The sequence below is a fragment of the Drosophila albomicans genome, chromosome 2L (genome assembly GCF_009650485.2).
Source record: "Drosophila albomicans strain 15112-1751.03 chromosome 2L, ASM965048v2, whole genome shotgun sequence".
Classification (NCBI taxonomy): domain Eukaryota; kingdom Metazoa; phylum Arthropoda; class Insecta; order Diptera; family Drosophilidae; genus Drosophila; species Drosophila albomicans.
In genome coordinates this window covers 10,257,743-10,278,641 of record NC_047628.2, presented here as the reverse complement: position 1 = coordinate 10,278,641, position 20,899 = coordinate 10,257,743, and the positions used below count along the sequence as shown (strand labels likewise).

The 20,899-nt window shown below is 32.9% G+C and overlaps 1 protein-coding gene and 2 long non-coding RNA genes across 3 annotated transcripts; 2 read left to right on the top strand and 1 right to left on the bottom strand.

The window, feature by feature from the left end:
• Nucleotides 1–5,519: 5,519 nt before the first annotated feature.
• Nucleotides 5,520–9,241, top strand: LOC127565235 (uncharacterized). Its single transcript, XR_007954613.1, has 3 exons — nt 5,520–5,683; nt 5,784–5,866; nt 9,058–9,241. It is a non-coding gene; the product is annotated as an uncharacterized LOC127565235 (long non-coding RNA).
• A 1,112-nt stretch (nt 9,242–10,353) lies between these two features.
• On the bottom strand, nt 10,354–12,091 carry LOC127565234 (uncharacterized). Its single transcript, XR_007954612.1, has 3 exons — nt 11,977–12,091; nt 11,770–11,913; nt 10,354–11,685 (listed from the first exon to the last, which is right to left on the bottom strand). It is a non-coding gene; the product is annotated as an uncharacterized LOC127565234 (long non-coding RNA).
• Nucleotides 12,092–16,268: 4,177 nt separating this feature from the next.
• LOC117563750 (ATP-dependent RNA helicase CshA-like) lies at nt 16,269–16,739 on the top strand. The gene has a single exon (XM_052002286.1). It carries the CDS (start codon nt 16,269–16,271, stop codon nt 16,737–16,739), a length of 471 nt encoding a protein of 156 aa, XP_051858246.1.
• Nucleotides 16,740–20,899: the final 4,160 nt, after the last annotated feature.

The following is a 20,899-nucleotide window of genomic DNA, read 5'->3' as shown; positions in this document are numbered from 1 at the left end:
GTGTGACGAATAAGAGGGGAACGAAGGGTGCAAGTAACATATGTATGTGGAGTTGCAACATAATAATTATAATTTGTTAAAAATGTTAAAAACATTTAATTAATTTGATTAATTGTTGCAATTAACTTAATTGATTTGTGCTGTCACAGCAATTTATTAAAAACTACATTATTCGTAATTGTTTGTGAAAAATATATTCAGTATATTAATGTAAGTTATTCCACCTGCTGCAGCAATTAGGGGCAACTGCTTGTTGTCTGCTTCCCCCCTCTAGAAAAAATTCCGACAAAAAGATAACATCGGGTAATCCCCCGATGTCGTCGACGTTGTCGTTGTTGCCAAACCTTCAATCAAAAGCTGTCAAAAGTTGCAGCGCCAAAGCGCTTAGCAACTTTGAAATTCCAAGACAAACACAAAATATTTGAAATTGTTTTTCCAAAAGTAAAAGAAAAACAATAACAAAAGTGCATATCAATATGTTGACTTAATAAAAAAAAAGCGAATGAAATATTATCAATGAAAATGTTGAGAGTACGAATAATAAGTAAGAGAGAAAGAGAGGGAGAGAACTTGGAAATTACCCAAGTTACTCCTTAAGTATTTATCTCTGTTCCACTTAAACTTTTACAATCTTTGATTTGATAACTTTGAATACGATTCGTAATCATATATCATTTGCCAATAGATTAGTCTGAAAAGTTTTATCAATACAAACTCAAAAGTAATCAACATTTGTAGGCTTATATTATATCACTTCTTTATTAGACAAATATTGTCTACAAATTAAGTTGTAATATTTGCGAATTTAGATACAGTATGTCAAGAAACTCTTTACACACTGAAAAAAACACATATTTTTTGACTTTGCATGCAAAAATAACGCCTTTAGTTATTATTTTTCAATATTTTTTTAATGCAGATCTATTATTTAGCAAATTTCAAATTAGTATGTACAAAAATAAAAACAATACAACGAAAGGGAACATTTTAAATCAACAAAATATGAGTTTACACATTTTTGACACTGTCAAGAAAGTGTTTACACACTTTAGTTTTCGATTCTGTTTTGTCCTATTTTTCGAAAAAACTGTACTTTATTGTTATCTATGCTTCTGCACTATTCGCTATTTTTGCATTCCTTTTCATTCAATTGCGAAATTTTGCTACGCACTTGTCAAAAAGCTGATTTTTAAATTATTTAACATGACTGGAGCTAGATTGACTTATGAAGTTACCCAATTAACTTATTATAGTCACCAAATTGGAAAATCTGTAGCTTAGCTAGTGGAGCTTATTGGGGTATCGCAAAAAATAATTTATAATGCTCCAAAGCGAGCCGAAAATGAAGACAAACTAAAAACAAAGTGTGGAAATGGTCGAAAAATGGATATTGACGAGCGGGCAGACCACCTTATTATGGGCATGGTTCGTCAAAACCCCCAAATTTTGATCAGAACCCATGCCAAGGAGTTGGAAGAAGAGTGTGACATGGTCAATTCACATGAAACCGTCCGGCAACTAATTCTGCGGAGCAAATACTATTTTCCCAATTTTACTGTCAGAATGATGTTGCGCTGATGTAAGGCTGTTAACGGCTTGTGCCATACTCTAGATGGTCAATCATTGTAGTATAGCATTTTTTTTGGTTTGGACATAGAATACGACGTCATCCCAATAGTTGTCCGGCGTGATTTTCATGTTAAAAGTCAAAATTTAAGCGTTTTCAACATTTACTTTCGAACGCTGCGGCTTCTTACGCGCAACCGTTGCAACGGTTGAAGAGTGTTTGCTCCGCAGAATTAGTTAGCGGACGGTTTCATGTGAATTGACCGTGTCACACCCTTCTTCCAACTCCTTAGCAAGGGTTCCGGTCAAAATTTAGGGGTTTTGACGGACCTTGCCCATTTTAAGGCGGTATGCTCGCTCGTCAATATCCATTTTTCGACCATTTCCACACTTTGTTTTTAGTTTGTCTTCATTTTCGGCTCGATTTGGAGCATTATAAATTATTTTTTGCGATACCCCAATAAGCTCCACTAGCTAAGCTACAGATTTTCCAATTTGGTGACTATAATAAGTTAATTGGGTAACTTCATAAGTCAATCTAGCTCCAGTCATGTTAAATAATTTAAAAATCAGCTTTTTGACAAGTGCGTAGCAAAATTTCGCAATTGAATGAAAAGGAATGCAAAAATAGCGAATAGTGCAGAAGCATAGATAACAATAAAGTACAGTTTTTTCGAAAAATAGGACAAAACAGAATCGAAAACTAAAGTGTGTAAACACTTTCTTGACAGTGTCAAAAATGTGTAAACTCATATTTTGTTGATTTAAAATGTTCCCTTTCGTTGTATTGTTTTTATTTTTGTACATACTAATTTGAAATTTGCTAAATAATAGATCTGCATTAAAAAAATATTGAAAAATAATAACTAAAGGCGTTATTTTTGCATGCAAAGTCAAAAAATATGTGTTTTTTTCAGTGTGTAAAGAGTTTCTTGACATACTGTATATTAGAAGTAGTAGAAAATTATATTCTATTATACACTTGTTAACTCAAATTTGATGTTATTATTTTATGTATTTTTGTTTCCTTTCTATATGTTAAATTCTTATTAAGAGTAATAATTATCATAACAATTAGTATCACATTTTAAAAATGTATTTATAAAACAAATTATTACTTTTTACCATAAGCGTTCGAAAATGATTGATTAAATGTGTTTTCATGCTTTTTCAACTCTCTGTGCCTAATAAACAAACAAAAATTAATCTTAAATTACTTTAATAATAATAGGTGCACAAAATTATATTTATTTCATTGTAGAAATCGAAAAAAATCGATTTGTAAAGAATGGATGTTTCTTTTAAGTAAATTCGCCGATCATTGAATTTTTTTAATAGATTTTTCTCAAATAAACTTTGTTTGAAAACAGCTTTACTTTAAATTTTGCCAATTTCATGTTTTTTTTTTCTCAGGTTTCCATGCAGACTTTAACTAATTTAATAGCAAAAAGTCTGCAAACTCTTTAAGATATATGTTCTTTATTCTGAAATGAAATGTATTTGTTTTAGTATTTGCAGTGTGACCTTTCTTAGCAAAGTTTCCTTTTAGTAGCTGCTGAAAACTTTTACAAACTTGTTTTGAATTTAAATTTATTTGTTTACCCAAAGATGTTAATTCCCTATCCATCGCCACACTTTGTCTATAGACTGTCTGATAAGCTAAAAATAGAAACAGCGCGATGAACTAGGGATAAACCAAGCAAAACGGAGAAGAAAGGGAAGAAGCGATAATGGTGTGACCTTGCTAAAAAAAAATCCATGGCTGACCCTTGGCTCAAGGATTGGACAATGTCTGGTTTTCGTTTTGGTTTCGAATGCGGATTCGGTTTTGGTTTCGGTTTCGGTTTGTTGTGTGTCCCAAAACAATTAGTGCAAATGATTTGTAAAAATAGCAAAATCCCAACACCTACGGCGAGGTCGAAACAACTCGAGACGAGACGAAAAAAAAAAAAATGCCTAAGACTGGGTTTAAAAGCCGTGACTCGACAAAAATGTGGCACAGACACCGCTTCGGCCGTGCCACATCAAAGTGCCACATGTGACCGAGTAAAGAATTCTTAAGAGCTCAGATCTGATCAAGTGTGTGTGTGTGTGGGAGTGTGTGTGTAGGTGTGGAAGGCAGTCTTTAAGTCAAGACATCAAAGTGTTTTCTGACATTTATGAAGAAATGCGTCCGGCAAAAGTGTTGGAAAATCAATAAAAGAAATAACACAACTAAAAAAATAAAGAACTCAAAGTGAAATGAAAAGAAAAGTAAAGAAAATAGGAAAATGCGGCGCTGCCAACTGACGTGGCAAACTATTTTACACCTGAGCTGTCACCTTGTCAGAGAGCGGCCTACAAAAGAAAACAAACAACAGACACAACAAAAAAAAATGAGGCAAAAAAAATATGAAATAACAAATAGAAAAGCGCTTAAAGTCATGAAGGCAAGAACAAAGCAAACGCTGGCAGCCTAATGAAGATATTGCAGAGCGGGGAAGGAGTCCAGAGTTATAGGATAGGTTCTTTAATAACCTGACAACCCTGACAGCCATAATAAGGCAAGCTGTCATAAGCTGTTTTCCACAGCCAGACAATTGACTGACTCAATGTGCAACTCTCTCTCTCTCTCTCCTCTCTCTCTTTCGCTCTGCACTCTTTAAACTTTTCACCACATTGCACCTGAGACACCTTCAGTACTTTCAGTTTGTTTAGCCTATGGAAGAGGTGAGTGAGTAGGGGGTGAAGTGGGTAGTGAGTAGGGTGTGAAGTGGGGAGTGAGTAGGGGGTGAGTAGGGAGTGAAGTGGGTGCGGTCTATTGCTGAACTTATCGTCAAACTATGCAAAAATTGCCGTCAATATTTCAATCAAAACTGACGCAGTATGTGGAGGAACTCTCTTTTTTTTTTGGGCGGAAGTTAAACGGCAACTGCTATTCATACTGAAGACAAGTAGGTGAGCCTTGCGAGGGTCAATCGATGAGTTACTCCAATCATTTACATAATTGTTCCTTCGTTCCCAGATATTTTGATTGTAAATGGGCCTAAAAAGGGTCAATGATGAGGCAACTTTCAAGGATGAAAACTATTTAAAATGCTTGACTACGCACTTTTCCACAATGTGTGTGAGATAGATCCCTAAGATGTTTAAACAACGCCAGCTGCTTCATCAAAATTCAACATTTTTTTGGCAACTGTTCTTAAAAGTGATGAATAAGGAAGATGTGTTATCTAGAAGTACTCAATAACGATTATGATTTTTACATACATGATATTTTTAAAATGTAATATTTTCTTTTCGTCTTGTGAGGCACTGTAAAATAACAATTTTGGGTTTGTTTTTGAATAGAACATTTAATGTAAAGTGGTACAATGTAATAATAATTTAAATTATAATCAACTTTATAGAAACTGCGATTGAAAATACTATAAAATTAACTATATAAATTCTATTAAATTTGTTATTGTCAGATAATATAATCTATCAATATTTATTGTTATGATTTTGGCTTGGTTTATATTAATTATAGTATTTCATAAATAACATTTATACCCCAATATTTAATTCAATAATATATTGATTATTAATTCAACAAAATTTTTTTTAAACTTGTACAATATGTTTTATAAATAATTCTTCATTACTAGTTATATTTAAGTTTCTTTCTGATAAAAAACATTTTATTGAATTCTTTGTCTTTTTATTTAATTTTCAAAAAGTTAAATATTTTTGGCTTAATTGTAATGATAATATCTTTAAAACTTTGAACTTTCTTTATTTCATATGCTTTGCATGACATATTATATTTGATTATTTTTTTTTCATCACTCTTGCTTACTTTTTTCTCTGAATTTCGCATCTTTCTTTAATACTGTTTTCGTTTTTTTTTTGTTTTTGCAATTTGACTTGGTTCCGATTGAATTTAAATTTTAAAACTCCATCTAAATATTTATTTGTAATCTGTGCAACTCCATGTGCCAACCTCGAGCCCAAACTGTGTGCCCTTAAAGCCAAACAGCCGCAACATGCCACTCGCACCCAAAAAAAAAAAAAGGAAAACAGAAAACAGAAGGAGGCAAAGTGAAGGAAATTCAAGAGGAGGAAGAAAAACTCTTGCCAAGTTGTCAGCTGCCAGGTAGGCGCCAGACGCAGAGCACGAGTAACCACTCCATTTCACAGTACTCCCTTCCCCACTACCCCCCTTGGAAACCATTCATTCCTCCCTCGATGTCAAGCGACTTGCCAATGCTGTGTCGGGCCAAAAGGTGCGAGGGAAACGAAAATTCAAAGGCTGCCAATTGCCAATTGAAGCCGTAAAGTATGCTAAGCAATTTGATTCGCAACGTGAGCTGTGTGTGTATGTGTGTGTGCATATGTGTTAGAGTGTATACATGTGTGTGTGTGCGATATTTATTGTTGTTTTTTGCCAAATTGTGATGCGAGGCTTTTGAGTCGATGAGCCAGAGAGCCAGAGAGGCAGAGAGGTGACTGCTGCAGGGGTCTGCCAACTGTCTGCCCCGAAAGCAGCGCCTGGCACCTGTCACCCATCTCCCATCTTTCCTTGCCCCTTGCCCGTCGCATGTCCTCTCCCGTAAACAGGACTCGTGCCTCTCAGTCTCATTCTCAGTCTCAGTGCCTCAATCTGTGCCTGCACCTGCTGCATATCGAGTGCCTTTCATAAGTCGCACAGCTCTGATTTGAATTTTTTGGTATTAGGCTGGCAACGAGGCAGTTATCAACTATCCCCTGAATACCCTGGAAATTAGGAAGATTCCAAACAACAACAAATTAAACACGATGTATTTTACTTGCTTCCTTACAAATTCGAAGACTTTAAGCTAAGTTTTATTGTCATTTATTCCTTTTAACAAAAATAATTTAATAAAATTGAAAACAAAGCCCAATAATTTAATTTGTTGAGACAATTTATAATACTTTATAGAAAAGTGTGTTGTATACATTTGAATGAAGATTTAGAATTACAAACAAAAAAATCAAACAAGAAATAACATATTTATTTTATTCTGAAGATAAGCTTAGAACTTAATTAGGAACAGTCTGAGGTTGGAGGAATTTCAAAAATATATTATAAATTTGTATTACTATATGTAATATTTAATAGGGCTTATTAATTCTGAAAAATAAACCAGATACGAGTACTTAAGAGAAACAAGTAATACATTATTTATGCTATACAAGAGATTAAAATAATTGTAATTGCATTTATTTTCATTATGAAGAGACCCTATTAAAATATTATCATTTCATATTAATTTGTGAAATAATAATAATAACAGAATAGGAAAGAGAATTTTAAATACGAAATTAGAACATATTTATTTTACTCCGAAGATAAGTTTAGAAATTATATAGAAACAGTCTGAATTTTAGTTGGAAGAATTTCAGGAAAATATTTAAACATTTTATTACAATCGAAAATTATTATATATAGGACACATTAAATCTGAAAAATAATTATAATAATCCTAATACTTACAAGAAACTAGTAAATAATTATTTTTGTTATAAAAGAGTTTAAAGTCATTATAGAATATTATAATATAAAAATTATAATAATAATAATAATATAATTTTATATTAATTTGTGGAATAAGTGCTTTAATTATCTTACTGAGTTAAACAACAAAAGCAACACATTAATACTTGAATATATTCTAAATTAAAAGTCATGTGTTTTATTTGAAAACTTCTTCAAAATTATTCAGATAAAATAAATTGAAATGTTTTAAAAGAAGTTTTCCATTAAATATTACAAAATAGGATGGAAATATAAAAAAAAGAGTATTATTGAACTACATATGTTTAGGGCAGTTTCCCGTTTAGTATTGAATATTGAAAAATTAGTCAATTTTATTTTTTGAATTTACGAAATTCGAAATTCGCTTTGCAATTACGATTTCATTTTACAATTTTTTTAAAGCCTCATATTTATTTTCTGGCCAAAATTTCAACTTAGTTTGATATCTTTGACTATTTTTATTTCTTTATTCTCTTCATTTATCACATTATTTATATCCCACCTAGTATTTCATTTTTTTTAACCTACAGCTGTTCAATCGACATTTTTCCGAATAAGCTTTTTTCTTTTCCGCAGATAGAGGATATCTCGAGAGTCAAGTACTTTTTGTGTTTCTTGTGTGCTTTGTTTCTTGTTGTTGTATTGCCATTTCCGGCATACGTCCAGGCGTAAAGCTAATCAAAATGTCCAACACACACACTTCACACACTCGCACACACACGCACACACTCGAGAGTTGAATGCGTTTCAAGTGTAAAACTTTGCTTCGGCGAGTGGCTCTCGAATGGTCATCGGGCAGCACATGAAGAGAACGATTGACTCCGAGTCTATGTGTGTATGTGTGTGAGAGTGTATATGTGTGACTATTTGTGCAACAGTGTGTGTGCGAATCAAAGACACTTCATTTTTCGGGGGGGTTGCCTATTGGCCGTTGGTCAAGCGGAAGTGCCGGCTGACAGCTTCTTTTTTGCGCCGCCCGTTATTATTAATATTTGATGACGCGTTATTAGCCCCATTAGTAGAAACCCTCGGGCAACGCTGCCCCCTTGAACCTCCCCTTACTCCACGCCTCCACTGCTACTCGCTCCATTATGACACGTAGCTTTATGCAGCTTCCGGCAGCTTCCGTTTCCGCTGGCGAAAAATATTTGATAAATTGCAAAACCAATGAAGGGGGTTGTAAGGGGGCGCACTGCAGACTGTTAGAGGAGGGATAGGGAGAGGGAGAGGGAGGTGGGTTGGTAGTTGGAAAGCTGCTTCCGCTGTCGAGCTGCTCGCTGCACATGCAGATAATGGAAAATGTGTTTGCATTTTTTCGGCTAGAGTAAACAATATGTTAATAGCAAAAGCCACTTCCATCAAAAGGTGTCTTCGCTTGGTGTCGGGGAGAGCGAGGAGAGGAGGAAGGGAGGGGAACAACGGGTGTTTTTGGGAAGATTACCGCCAAGATTTATGATAGAGTTTTCGTCTATGCCCAGCTTAATGGCAGTTTTATGATTGCCTTTCCATAGCTTGATTGATAGACGAGACACCACTCCGACCAAGCTGGGAGTTGCATGCCACAGTGCCACCTTGCAGCAAGGTGCAAGCAAGTTACGAGCAATTGGTCTCAGCTGTTGTCAAATTTGTCACAAGGCACTCGGAAACTTTGGAACGCAACTTACACATGTAATAGAATCTGCACAGCCCAGCAGACGGAACTGTTCAATCTCCTTGTTTTTCTCTTCCCCTCACCCGCTTCCCACTCGTCGGACTGTCAGCTAAGTGCAACTGTAAACCAATCCATCAAGGCAAGGGGCATGCAGCAACAAACAACTACTCGAATTACCAACAATAACAACATCTAGTTAAACACACACAGAGACTTTCTTGCCACACATGCAACACGCACCATCTTCATCTCGAACCCAATTCCGATTTCAATCCCAACCCTGTCACATCCTTTTCACCCTCCCCCGCCCCATTCGCAGCTGCCACACCCCTTTGGACTTTGGCCTGATGTGGCGTGTCGTCTTTAGGGCGTCTCGTCTCGTCTCCTGTCCTGAGATCCGCTGCAGATGTTTGCATTTATTTTGTAATTACTGTCACGCAATGCGACCATCAAATCAAATAAAACAAATTCCCGTCGACTCCAAACTGAAGCTGAAACTGAAAGTGAAAGTGAATGTGAAGCGAACCTCAAGTTTCCACACAACGGTTTCAAGTTTTTCCCCTCAAAAGAAGAAAACACAAGATGAAAACTTTGCCACCCCTCGTCTTTAATTAATGAACATCAGATGTACTTGGATCTACTACTGCAGAATTTGTAAACTTCAGTGAATGAATTTGAATGAATAAACAATGATTAAACATCTCACTGACCCAGTTTCCAACTAGGCGTGAGAATTGCTAAATTTGGGGAAAAAGAGTTTTTCAAAATCATTTTCAATATTTCTTATTGAAAAGCTACGCTTTTTTACAGCTGGGAGTAATGAAGAACAAACAAAACACAAAGTTTTCTGGAAGTTTTCTATTAAAATATTTAAAATTTACATTTATTTTATATTTCAAAGTCTCTTTAAGAAAAATTTCGCAGTTGATTAAATTTGAAGAATATCTTAAATATTTTAGCAGATGTAAAAATTAAGATCGAACTTTATTAATTGTTAAAGAAAAGGTGTGTTGTTTAATCTAGATATCAAAATATTGAAGCATTTGAACAAAAGTCATCTAAATACAAAAAATTTCTGTTATATTGATATCTTGGAATTTAAAAGAATATTTTTAATTACATTTTTGTTTCCAATTGGAATACTGAGCTGATTAAGAACCAAAAAGTAAGAAGGCTAAAGAAAATATACCAAGTTAATATTTTCAAAATATACTAAAATACTATATATCGAATGTTGTATTTGGTATAAAATTGGTTTATATTGAAAATAATGAAATAAGAAAAAGTTTAATAAAATAAATGGTAATAAGTAGATATTAAGAATTAAGATAATACTCATTATCATATTAAAAATGAATATTAAATTATACTAAATATTAAATAATAAGAAATTATTTAAAATAACTAATATTCAAATTAACAATTAATATTAAATGTTTATTAGATTAAAACAAATATAAAATATTAATATATAATTTATATTATTTATAATGTATATAAATAAAAAATAAATTATTATTTAATATGAAATAAGCTTTTCCGAATACAACTTAAACAACTTAATATTTAAAATTAACTAGATAATAAATAAATCTTGTAGTATATAGTAATTTCATTCGAAATAAGTATTTGTTGCGATTTGATAAATAAACAAAAACAATGGAAAAATGTAAAGTTGATCAAGAATACAACAAAATGATTTACAATAATTCCAAACAGCTGCCTAAATTCAACGTCTCGTGTATGTGGGTAAATATTTGAAAAGTTCTTGACAAATAATAAACTTAAATAGTATTTAAAGTTGATATACGCAACGCACGCGCTTAAGCTCTCTCAATGTAAACAATTCCAATTTTGTTTTGAGCTAAATCAACAAATTTTGAAAATACTTTGAGCTCTCTTTCTTTCTCCCTAGGTTTCTCTCATAAGCAACCCATCCACGAGACGCGGAAATTCTCTACCCAAAAAAAAAAATAAAAGAAGAGTAAAGAGTGAAACAAAAGTCTGACATTTAAAACTAAACACGTCTGCCAATATTAATATATATTCTTTGTTATATATGTATAGACGAGACAAGCGAAGAGCTTCCATTAATGTCAAACTGCGGCAGTGGCAAGAACTCATCCCATTCTCTAAGCTCACAGAGTCGCAAACTCTGTGGCAGTGGCAGTTTTTCAAAACTTTTGCCCACACTTTGAGGAAAGTTCAATACGTTCGTTCGATGCTTTTTAGCGAACAATTTCAAATGCAACACAACGCGGCAAGGATATTTTTCACTTTACGCCATGCCAGTTGCCAGTTGCCAGTTGCCAGTTTGCCACGGCGTGGCATGCCTCCTCCCCCTCCTCCTCCTTCTTCTCCGCCCGACAGCAGAAGCGCACACAAAAATTATATATGGAATTCACGGCCAGGGCCATTCGACAGTCGCGTCGACTGCCACTTGTTGTTTGGGTTTTGGACCAGCTGCCTTCCCCTTTCCCCTCCTCTCCCTTTCCCTTTTGAGTGTTGCCAATGTTAATCGAAGTTGTGTGCACGAAAAGAAGGAAGCGCGAGCAAAAAAAATGGGAAAGGAAAGCAAAGAACTGAAAGAGGAACTCGTCGCGTTATCTCACGTATATGGGCAGACATAAAAACAAATTACATGTCAAGGGAGGCGAGGAGGAGGAGAAGGAGAAGGAGAAGGAGCAGGTCATAGAGTGCTGCTTAAGCGGCTTTATGTACAAAAATTGTAAATGGCATTTGTCTCTGGTGTGTGTGTGGCAAGTGCATAAGCATGTGAGTATGTGTGTGTGTGTGTGTGTGTCTGCATGCAGCTATTTCCGGTGTTATGGCGGCCAACGGAAGCGGCCGCCGTTTGTTTTCCTACATCATTTTCATTTTTTTCCTTTCTTTCTGTCCTTTCCTTTTGCTCGTTTTTTTTTTGCGCACTTTTCAATGTGCAAAACTCCTGCAAAAGTTTAGCAATATTGAAAAGTTTAGCATGTATTTGCTGTTGTTCGTGCCTGGATCACAGTCATAACAATAAACTCACTCCATAAATAAGTTATTAGTCAATGTCTTTCAGGTTTGTGTCCATGTTATGGCCCTGATGGCGCCACAATTGCTCCTTATTGATGTGCCCCGCAGTTGATCGAAAGTGCGCCGCCAATCGACATCGTTACAAGTCCATCAGCAGCTGAAAGTTCATAAAACTGTAATAGCACTAGAATTTGGCAATCTATTTTTTTTTATTGCTGACATCTATTTGCATTATTTTATATTTATCTCTGAATAATTATGGTATACACAGTTTTAGCTGATTAACTTATTTGTATATTGGTTTTACCAATTAACGAAATACAAATTTAAGAAGCTAACACGTTGAAGTATAAAATGCAAATGGTTAGTGAAATAATTTGTACAGCTAAGAAAGCTTGTTGGTATTAAACATGGAATAATTAGTGTGAAACATATGTTCAGAGAATTAAGCAAGCACGTGTGTTTGTCTAATTGTCGAAATGTTTTCAACAAAAGAATTTTCGACTTAGCAATCTAGTTAAACAGCAACTGATTAAACACGTTTATAACCGATAAATCCGCATTAGTTCTCAATAAAAAATAAGAGTTGGATGATAACAAATTTACATTATTTAAACTGTAGTTATTTAAGAATAAATAACGAATACATTACAATGTATTTTCATTTAACAATCTAGTTTTTCAACAACAAAAATCACAAATAGAATATTACATTTTATTTTCTTTTATAGTATTAGCTAGCTTAGCATCTGATTAAACATCAGCAGAGTCAAATATTTTGCATTGTTGAGCTAAAACTATGACGATAAAGAAGAACTTGACAGATGCTCGGCTTTGCTATAAAAGTGCTGCTGCCTTGATAAATCTCATCATTCTGAAATTGATTTTAATCGAAGCAAGATGAAAACTACATTCGTTATTCTGTGCTCCGCCTTCTTGGCAATTCTTTTTGCCAATCTGCCAATGAGCGAAGCTGTCGACTGTTCTCTGTCTGTATATGCTAACTCACCTGACTGTATTACAGCACCATCTAGTTTTGATTCCACCACTGAAACCACAACTGACACCACCACTGAAGTCACCAAGTATCCTGGACATCCACGCAGACGTCACGGCAGAAGATTCGGCAAATTCAGGAAAGCGGTTTTCAACTTCTATTTCTAAAAAGTTGTAAACAAATATGACTGCATTAAAGGATTAAGGGATAAATTAACTTTGTTAAAATTTCTTAATTTCTTATAAAACATATCTAAATTTTTAATATTTGATGATTTTTATTTTTCGTATATCCTTTTTATTCCCTGCTCCCTTTAAAAATGGATCATAAAGGAACTACAGAAAACGTCAAGTAAACTTGATTGCAAGACACTCCGTTGCTAAGGTCTCCAAAATCTGAATTCAAATTTATTATTAATGTAGTTGTTACTTACTTTTAGGTTTATTATTTAGTTTTAATTTTAAAGTATTTCCAAATAGATATATAAATGTGTCAAATAAATACATATAATGTGATTTTAAAATTATGAAATGAACTCGGAACAAAGCTTAAACCCTTTTTAAACCTTGTGTCATCAATTGTACATATGTAATTGCCGTTTTCCTCGGGTTCATTAAAATTTTAAAAGTCGTAAATGCTTTTTAACGAAGTCAAAAATATTTCTTATCTATACCAAATAAAGCAGACTAATTCAGAAAACAGAGTATCTTGTAGACGAGCATTGTCGACTTGCTTATACATAATTGCATTTTTAATAAGTATTTAAAATAAAACAAATAATTGCATATATTCAAAGGAAATTAAAATTTCGTAATTACTTCTATAGCTAAAACAGCTGTTTAAATATCCAAATATGCAACAACCTTTCAAATTTGTGTGCAGTCCGTTTGATCAATTTGCTATAAAAATGCTCTAGATTTGATAAAGATCATAATTCTCGTATTATATTCAATCGAAGTAAGATGAGAGCCACCGTCATCATTTTAGTTTTTGCTTTTTTGGCAATTCTTTTTGTCAATCTGCCAATGAGCAATGCAGAAAAATGTGATCCACAGGGACTTCCCGCGGGATGTACTGACTGTGATGACCCAGCGAATGCTAGTGAACCTGACTGTCTTCCACTGCTTAACTGCTTAAGAAACTGCTTAACTGGGCATTGAGACAAACGAGGCACACAAAATGGACGCAGAAGATTTGATCAATTAAAAAAAAGAGTATTTTTGAAAATTCTTGACAACAAATATGACAGCTATAAACACCTAAATCACTTGTAAAAATTGTTTTAATAAATATTTGAGTAAATAAAATTGTGTAATATGTGAAATATGTGTAAAATGTGAAATACTTGTATTAATGTGAAAACTCTCTTGGCTGGACACTCCTCGCCGAACAATTTAAAACAAAAGAAAAAGCTGTATATATCTTTTAATTCAACATTTTTTGAAACATTATGCATATGATATGTACATATGTATATGCCAAAAATTAACTTATAATTTAATTTCATATTAAAATTAAAAAATGAACTAGTGAAATTGTTAAAGGTTTTATTTAATGACGCACTTTCGTGCTTTTTCTTTTTTTTTAATTCAAGTTTACTATATTTTGTATAAATTTGTATGAAGAGAGCATCAAACTAATGAATTATTTCTTATAGAAGGGTTTTATAACTTTGTTTCGGCAGGAAATGTATGTAACAGGTAGAGGGAGGCATCACCGACTGTATAAAATATATATATTCTTAACTATAGTAATTGAGATTCCTGGTTTGCGATCAGATAAGAATTATCGAAGTTATCAATCACAGAAATACTTTTGTATGTTTTGTAGTTACTATATTGCGTCATCTGTGGTATATTTTGAATGTGGTACTACATCGATATACAAAATAAACAGTTCGGTATATTTTTACTATTTTTGTAGTATATTCTTTTTTTGCTTTTATTTAAGATGGGTAGCGGGTATCTCACAGTCAAGCACACTCGACTGTAGCTTTCTTATTTGTTAATACTAAAATGACACCTGATTAAATATGATTTGTTTTCTATTGACTCTAAATAAATGAGGCTCAAATTTTTGATTTGCTATAAAAATGCTGTTGATAGAAAAAAGCTAATTATTGTGATCGCATAATTAAGCGAAATAAGATGAAAACTTCTTTCGTCATTTTGTGCGCTGCCTTTCTGGCAATTCTTTTTGTCAATCTGCCAGTGAGTGAAGCAGTTGCTTGCAGTGATCCAAATGATCAGGATTGTACTGATTGCTCCAACACGATGAATCTGTCATCGCCTGACTGTACTACAACTGTTAGCTATGAGACGGCTACAACCACTGAGAGGACTAAGTATCCTGGACATCGAGGCAAACGTGGCGGCAGATTCCGGCAAGCCATCTTCAATTTCTACTTTTAAATACAACGTTGGAAAACAAACATCAATTAAGATCTAAAGCGTATCGTTGAATAAATTGTAAACAAAAATATTTGAATATATATATTTGATAGAAAATATAAAGGATTTTTTTAAAATTATTTTAAAAAACATACAACATCTTCATGAATTTGATTCTTAAATTTAAAAATTTATTAATTTACATCTTATTGCAACATTTAATTTCAATTTCAAGACCAATTACACCTCTGATGAGACAGCATCAAGCTTCTTCTGACAACTAACTTTCAGCAACTCAATCTTGAACAAGCTAAGCTGCAAAATATTTCAATTAAATGAATGTGGCTTATATTATAATGATGTTTTTGTTTTCTTTAAGACATAATAGAAATATAAAATAAATAAAGTCGTGTGCAAATTTATATTTTAATGGGGTAAACCACTTTAAATTTGATGAAAAGTAACACAAACCAGATAGGTAAATATTTATTGATCAAGTAAAATCACTTGTGTAAATAATTACGTCTTTCTATATATTAAGTTATTTGTATCATATTTTTTAAACAATAAGTGATATTAGAATAAAGAAACAATTTTTTTTCCTATATTCAATTAAAATTATTTGCGATTTTTAATCCACTAAATCTATTTATTATTATTTTAACAAGCAAAATGTGCTATACTTTAATATACTAAAAAAATACCACATTAATATACTAAAAATCGAATATCGGATATGCCTTATTCTGTCTGTATGTATGTATGTATTTAACATTTCCCGCTGGCACAAAATTTGTATTATTATTGTTATTATTATTATACTTCTGGGTAGGTGGCATAAAAATGTAAAATGCGGTGGGGTCCAATGTATTTATTTTTTAATTTAAATAATATAATAAATGAGTTTGTTTAAAATCTTATTCACAAGTTGTTTTCATCCAAATAACCCAAAATGAAATATTGACAACTGATCAAATAATTAACCTAATATTTGACCTCTTCTATAATCGCTGACGAACATCGAAATTTGACATCTGTGTTTATTTACGTATTTCGATGTGCTATAAAAGTGCGATAATCTTTGAGGAATTGCATCAGTGATCAATTGATAATACTTGAATCAAGATGAGAACGAATCTCTTTGCTCTGAGCTGTGCTCTGTTGGCAATCCTCATTGCCAATCTTCCCGCTGGAGAGGCTGTATCCTGTACAGTTGATCCAACCTTTGTTGGTTGTACTGACTGCTCACTGAGTGCAAATGCTGCCAATGTTGATTGCGTAGCTGCAGCCGATCCCTCATCCGATCCGTCATCCGATCCCTCATCCGATCCCGCAGCCACAGATGATGAAACTGATGTAACTTTAACTTCCACTGCCGCTTCTGCTGACGATAGTGACGATGCTACTACTGAGACAACAACTGCGAAGGACTGCGACTGTCGTCACCATGGACGCAGACGCGGTGATCGATGGGGACGTGGACGTGGACGCCGTGGCGGTCGTCGAGGCCGTGGAAGACGCGGTGGTCGTGGAGGTCCTGGTGGTTGGGGTCGCGGGTGGGGCGGAAGGCGCGATGACCGCTGGGGTGGTTGGTAAAAATATACTTTTTGAGTGCCAACACTCAAGAAAATAAATTTACTAATGACAGCAATTGGATAACTGGGATATTGGTGTTTGATTTTTATTGAAAAGGATTCTTTGATTTCTAAGATAATTTTCGTAAAATACTAGAGTAAATCTAGATTGAAGAGAAGATTGCAAATTTGTGAACTTTTCTATCTTCAGAATATTTGTTTTTGATTTCCATACAAGAGGATTCTGTGGTTACTAAGATAATTTTAAAAAAATACTATTTATTATTTATTTTAAAGCTACATGGAAACAAGAAAATGTAGATTATAAAGAAGATAAAAATATGTAAACTTTTCCATATTAAAAAACAAGAATTTTACGTTGATAAAATCTTAAAACAAGATTTTGTTTATCAATCATCGTTTGAGATAAAAAAAAGTATTTTCTTTTTATTTTTGAGATTTTGCATTCGTGTTTAAATTACAATTGCTCCTTATTGATGTGCCCCGCAGTTGATCGAAAGTGCGCCGCCAATCGACATCGTTACAAGTCCATCAGCAGCTGAAAGTTCATAAAACTGTAATAGCACTAGAATTTGGCAATCTATTTTTTTTTATTGCTGACATCTATTTGCATTATTTTATATTTATCTCTGAATAATTATGGTATACACAGTTTTAGCTGATTAACTTATTTGTATATTGGTTTTACCAATTAACGAAATACAAATTTAAGAAGCTAACACGTTGAAGTATAAAATGCAAATGGTTAGTGAAATAATTTGTACAGCTAAGAAAGCTTGTTGGTATTAAATATGGAATAATTAGTGTGAAACATATGTTCAGAGAATTAAGCAAGCACGTGTGTTTGTCTAATTGTCGAAATGTTTTCAACAAAAGAATTTTCGACTTAGCAATCTAGTTAAACAGCAACTGATTAAACACGTTTATAACCGATAAATCCGCATTAGTTCTCAATAAAAAATAAGAGTTGGATGATAACAAATTTACATTATTTAAACTGTAGTTATTTAAGAATAAATAACGAATACATTACAATGTATTTTCATTTAACAATCTAGTTTTTCAACAACAAAAATCACAAATAGAATATTACATTTTATTTTCTTTTATAGTATTAGCTAGCTTAGCATCTGATTAAACATCAGCAGAGTCAAATATTTTGCATTGTTGAGCTAAAACTATGACGATAAAGAAGAACTTAACAGATGCTAGGATTTGCTATAAAAGTGCTGCTGCCTTGATAAATCTCATCATTCTGAAATTGATTTTAATCGAAGCAAGATGAAAACTACATTCGTTATTCTGTGCTCCGCCTTCTTGGCAATTCTTTTTGCCAATCTGCCAATGAGCGAAGCTGTCGACTGTTCTCTGTCTGTATATGCTAACTCACCTGACTGTATTACAGCACCATCTAGTTTTGATTCCACCACTGAAACCACAACTGACACCACCACTGAAGTCACCAAGTATCCTGGACATCCACGCAGACGTCACGGCAGAAGATTCGGCAAATTCAGGAAAGCGGTTTTCAACTTCTATTTCTAAAAAGTTGTAAACAAATATGACTGCATTAAAGGATTAAGGGATAAATTAACTTTGTTAAAATTTCTTAATTTCTTATAAAACATATCTAAATTTTTAATATTTGATGATTTTTATTTTTCGTATATCCTTTTTATTCCCTGCTCCCTTTAAAAATGGATCATAAAGGAACTACAGAAAACGTCAAGTAAACTTGATTGCAAGACACTCCGTTGCTAAGGTCTCCAAAATCTGAATTCAAATTTATTATTAATGTAGTTGTTACTTACTTTTAGGTTTATTATTTAGTTTTAATTTTAAAGTATTTCCAAATAGATATATAAATGTGTCAAATAAATACATATAATGTGATTTTAAAATTATGAAATGAACTCGGAACAAAGCTTAAACCCTTTTTAAACCTTGTGTCATCAATTGTACATATGTAATTGCCGTTTTCCTCGGGTTCATTAAAATTTTAAAAGTCGTAAATGCTTTTTAACGAAGTCAAAAATATTTCTTATCTATACCAAATAAAGCAGACTAATTCAGAAAACAGAGTATCTTGTAGACGAGCATTGTCGACTTGCTTATACATAATTGCATTTTTAATAAGTATTTAAAATAAAACAAATAATTGCATATATTCAAAGGAAATTAAAATTTCGTAATTACTTCTATAGCTAAAACAGCTGTTTAAATATCCAAATATGCAACAACCTTTCAAATTTGTGTGCAGTCCGTTTGATCAATTTGCTATAAAAATGCTCTAGATTTGATAAAGATCATAATTCTCGTATTATATTCAATCGAAGTAAGATGAGAGCCACCGTCATCATTTTAGTTTTTGCTTTTTTGGCAATTCTTTTTGTCAATCTGCCAATGAGCAATGCAGAAAAATGTGATCCACAGGGACTTCCCGCGGGATGTACTGACTGTGATGACCCAGCGAATGCTAGTGAACCTGACTGTCTTCCACTGCTTAACTGCTTAAGACACTGCTTAACTGGGCATTGAGACAAACGAGGCACACAAAATGGACGCAGAAGATTTGATCAATTAAAAAAAAGAGTATTTTTGAAAATTCTTGACAACAAATATGACAGCTATAAACACCTAAATCACTTGTAAAAATTGTTTTAATAAATATTTGAGTAAATAAAATTGTGTAATATGTGAAATATGTGTAAAATGTGAAATACTTGTATTAATGTGAAAACTCTCTTGGCTGGACACTCCTCGCCGAACAATTTAAAACAAAAGAAAAAGCTGTATATATCTTTTAATTCAACATTTTTTGAAACATTATGCATATGATATGTACATATGTATATGCCAAAAATTAACTTATAATTTAATTTCATATTAAAATTAAAAAATGAACTAGTGAAATTGTTAAAGGTTTTATTTAATGACGCACTTTCGTGCTTTTTCTTTTTTTTTAATTCAAGTTTACTATATTTTGTATAAATTTGTATGAAGAGAGCATCAAACTAATGAATTATTTCTTATAGAAGGGTTTTATAACTTTGTTTCGGCAGGAAATGTATGTAACAGGTAGAGGGAGGCATCACCGACTGTATAAAATATATATATTCTTAACTATAGTAATTGAGATTCCTGGTTTGCGATCAGATAAGAATTATCGAAGTTATCAATCACAGAAATACTTTTGTATGTTTTGTAGTTACTATATTGCGTCATCTGTGGTATATTTTGAATGTGGTACTACATCGATATACAAAATAAACAGTTCGGTATATTTTTACTATTTTTGTAGTATATTCTTTTTTTGCTTTTATTTAAGATGGGTAGCGGGTATCTCACAGTCAAGCACACTCGACTGTAGCTTTCTTATTTGTTAATACTAAAATGACACCTGATTAAATATGATTTGTTTTCTATTGACTCTAAATAAATGAGGCTCAAATTTTTGATTTGCTATAAAAATGCTGTTGATAGAAAAAAGCTAATTATTGTGATCGCATAATTAAGCGAAATAAGATGAAAACTTCTTTCGTCATTTTGTGCGCTGCCTTTCTGGCAATTCTTTTTGTCAATCTGCCAGTGAGTGAAGCAGTTGCTTGCAGTGATCCAAATGATCAGGATTGTACTGATTGCTCCAACACGATGAATCTGTCATCGCCTGACTGTACTACAACTGTTAGCTATGAAACAGCAACAACCACTGAGAGGACTAAGTATCCTGGACATCGAGGCAAACGTGGCGGCAGATTCCGGCAAGCCATCTTCAATTTCTACTTTTAAATACAACGTTGGAAAACAAACATTAATTAAGATCTAAAGCGTATCGTTGAATAAATTGTAAACAAAAATATTTGAATATATATATTTGATAGAAAATATAAAGGATTTTTTTAAAATTATTTTAAAAAACATACAACATCTTCATGAATTTGATTCTTAAATTTAAAAATTTATTAATTTACATCTTATTGCAACATTTAATTTCAATTTTCAAGACCAATTACACCTCTGATGAGACAGCATCAAGCTTCTTCTGACAACTAACTTTCAGCAACTCAATCTTGAACAAGCTAAGCTGCAAAATATTTCAATTAAATGAATGTGGCTTATATTATAATGATGTTTTTTTTTTTCTTTAAGACATAATAGAAA

Bases quoted from the DNA above. Each gene is read 5' to 3' on its own strand.
- LOC117563750 (XM_052002286.1), top strand. From the start codon at position 16,269: ATGAGAACGAATCTCTTTGCTCTGAGCTGTGCTCTGTTGGCAATCCTC.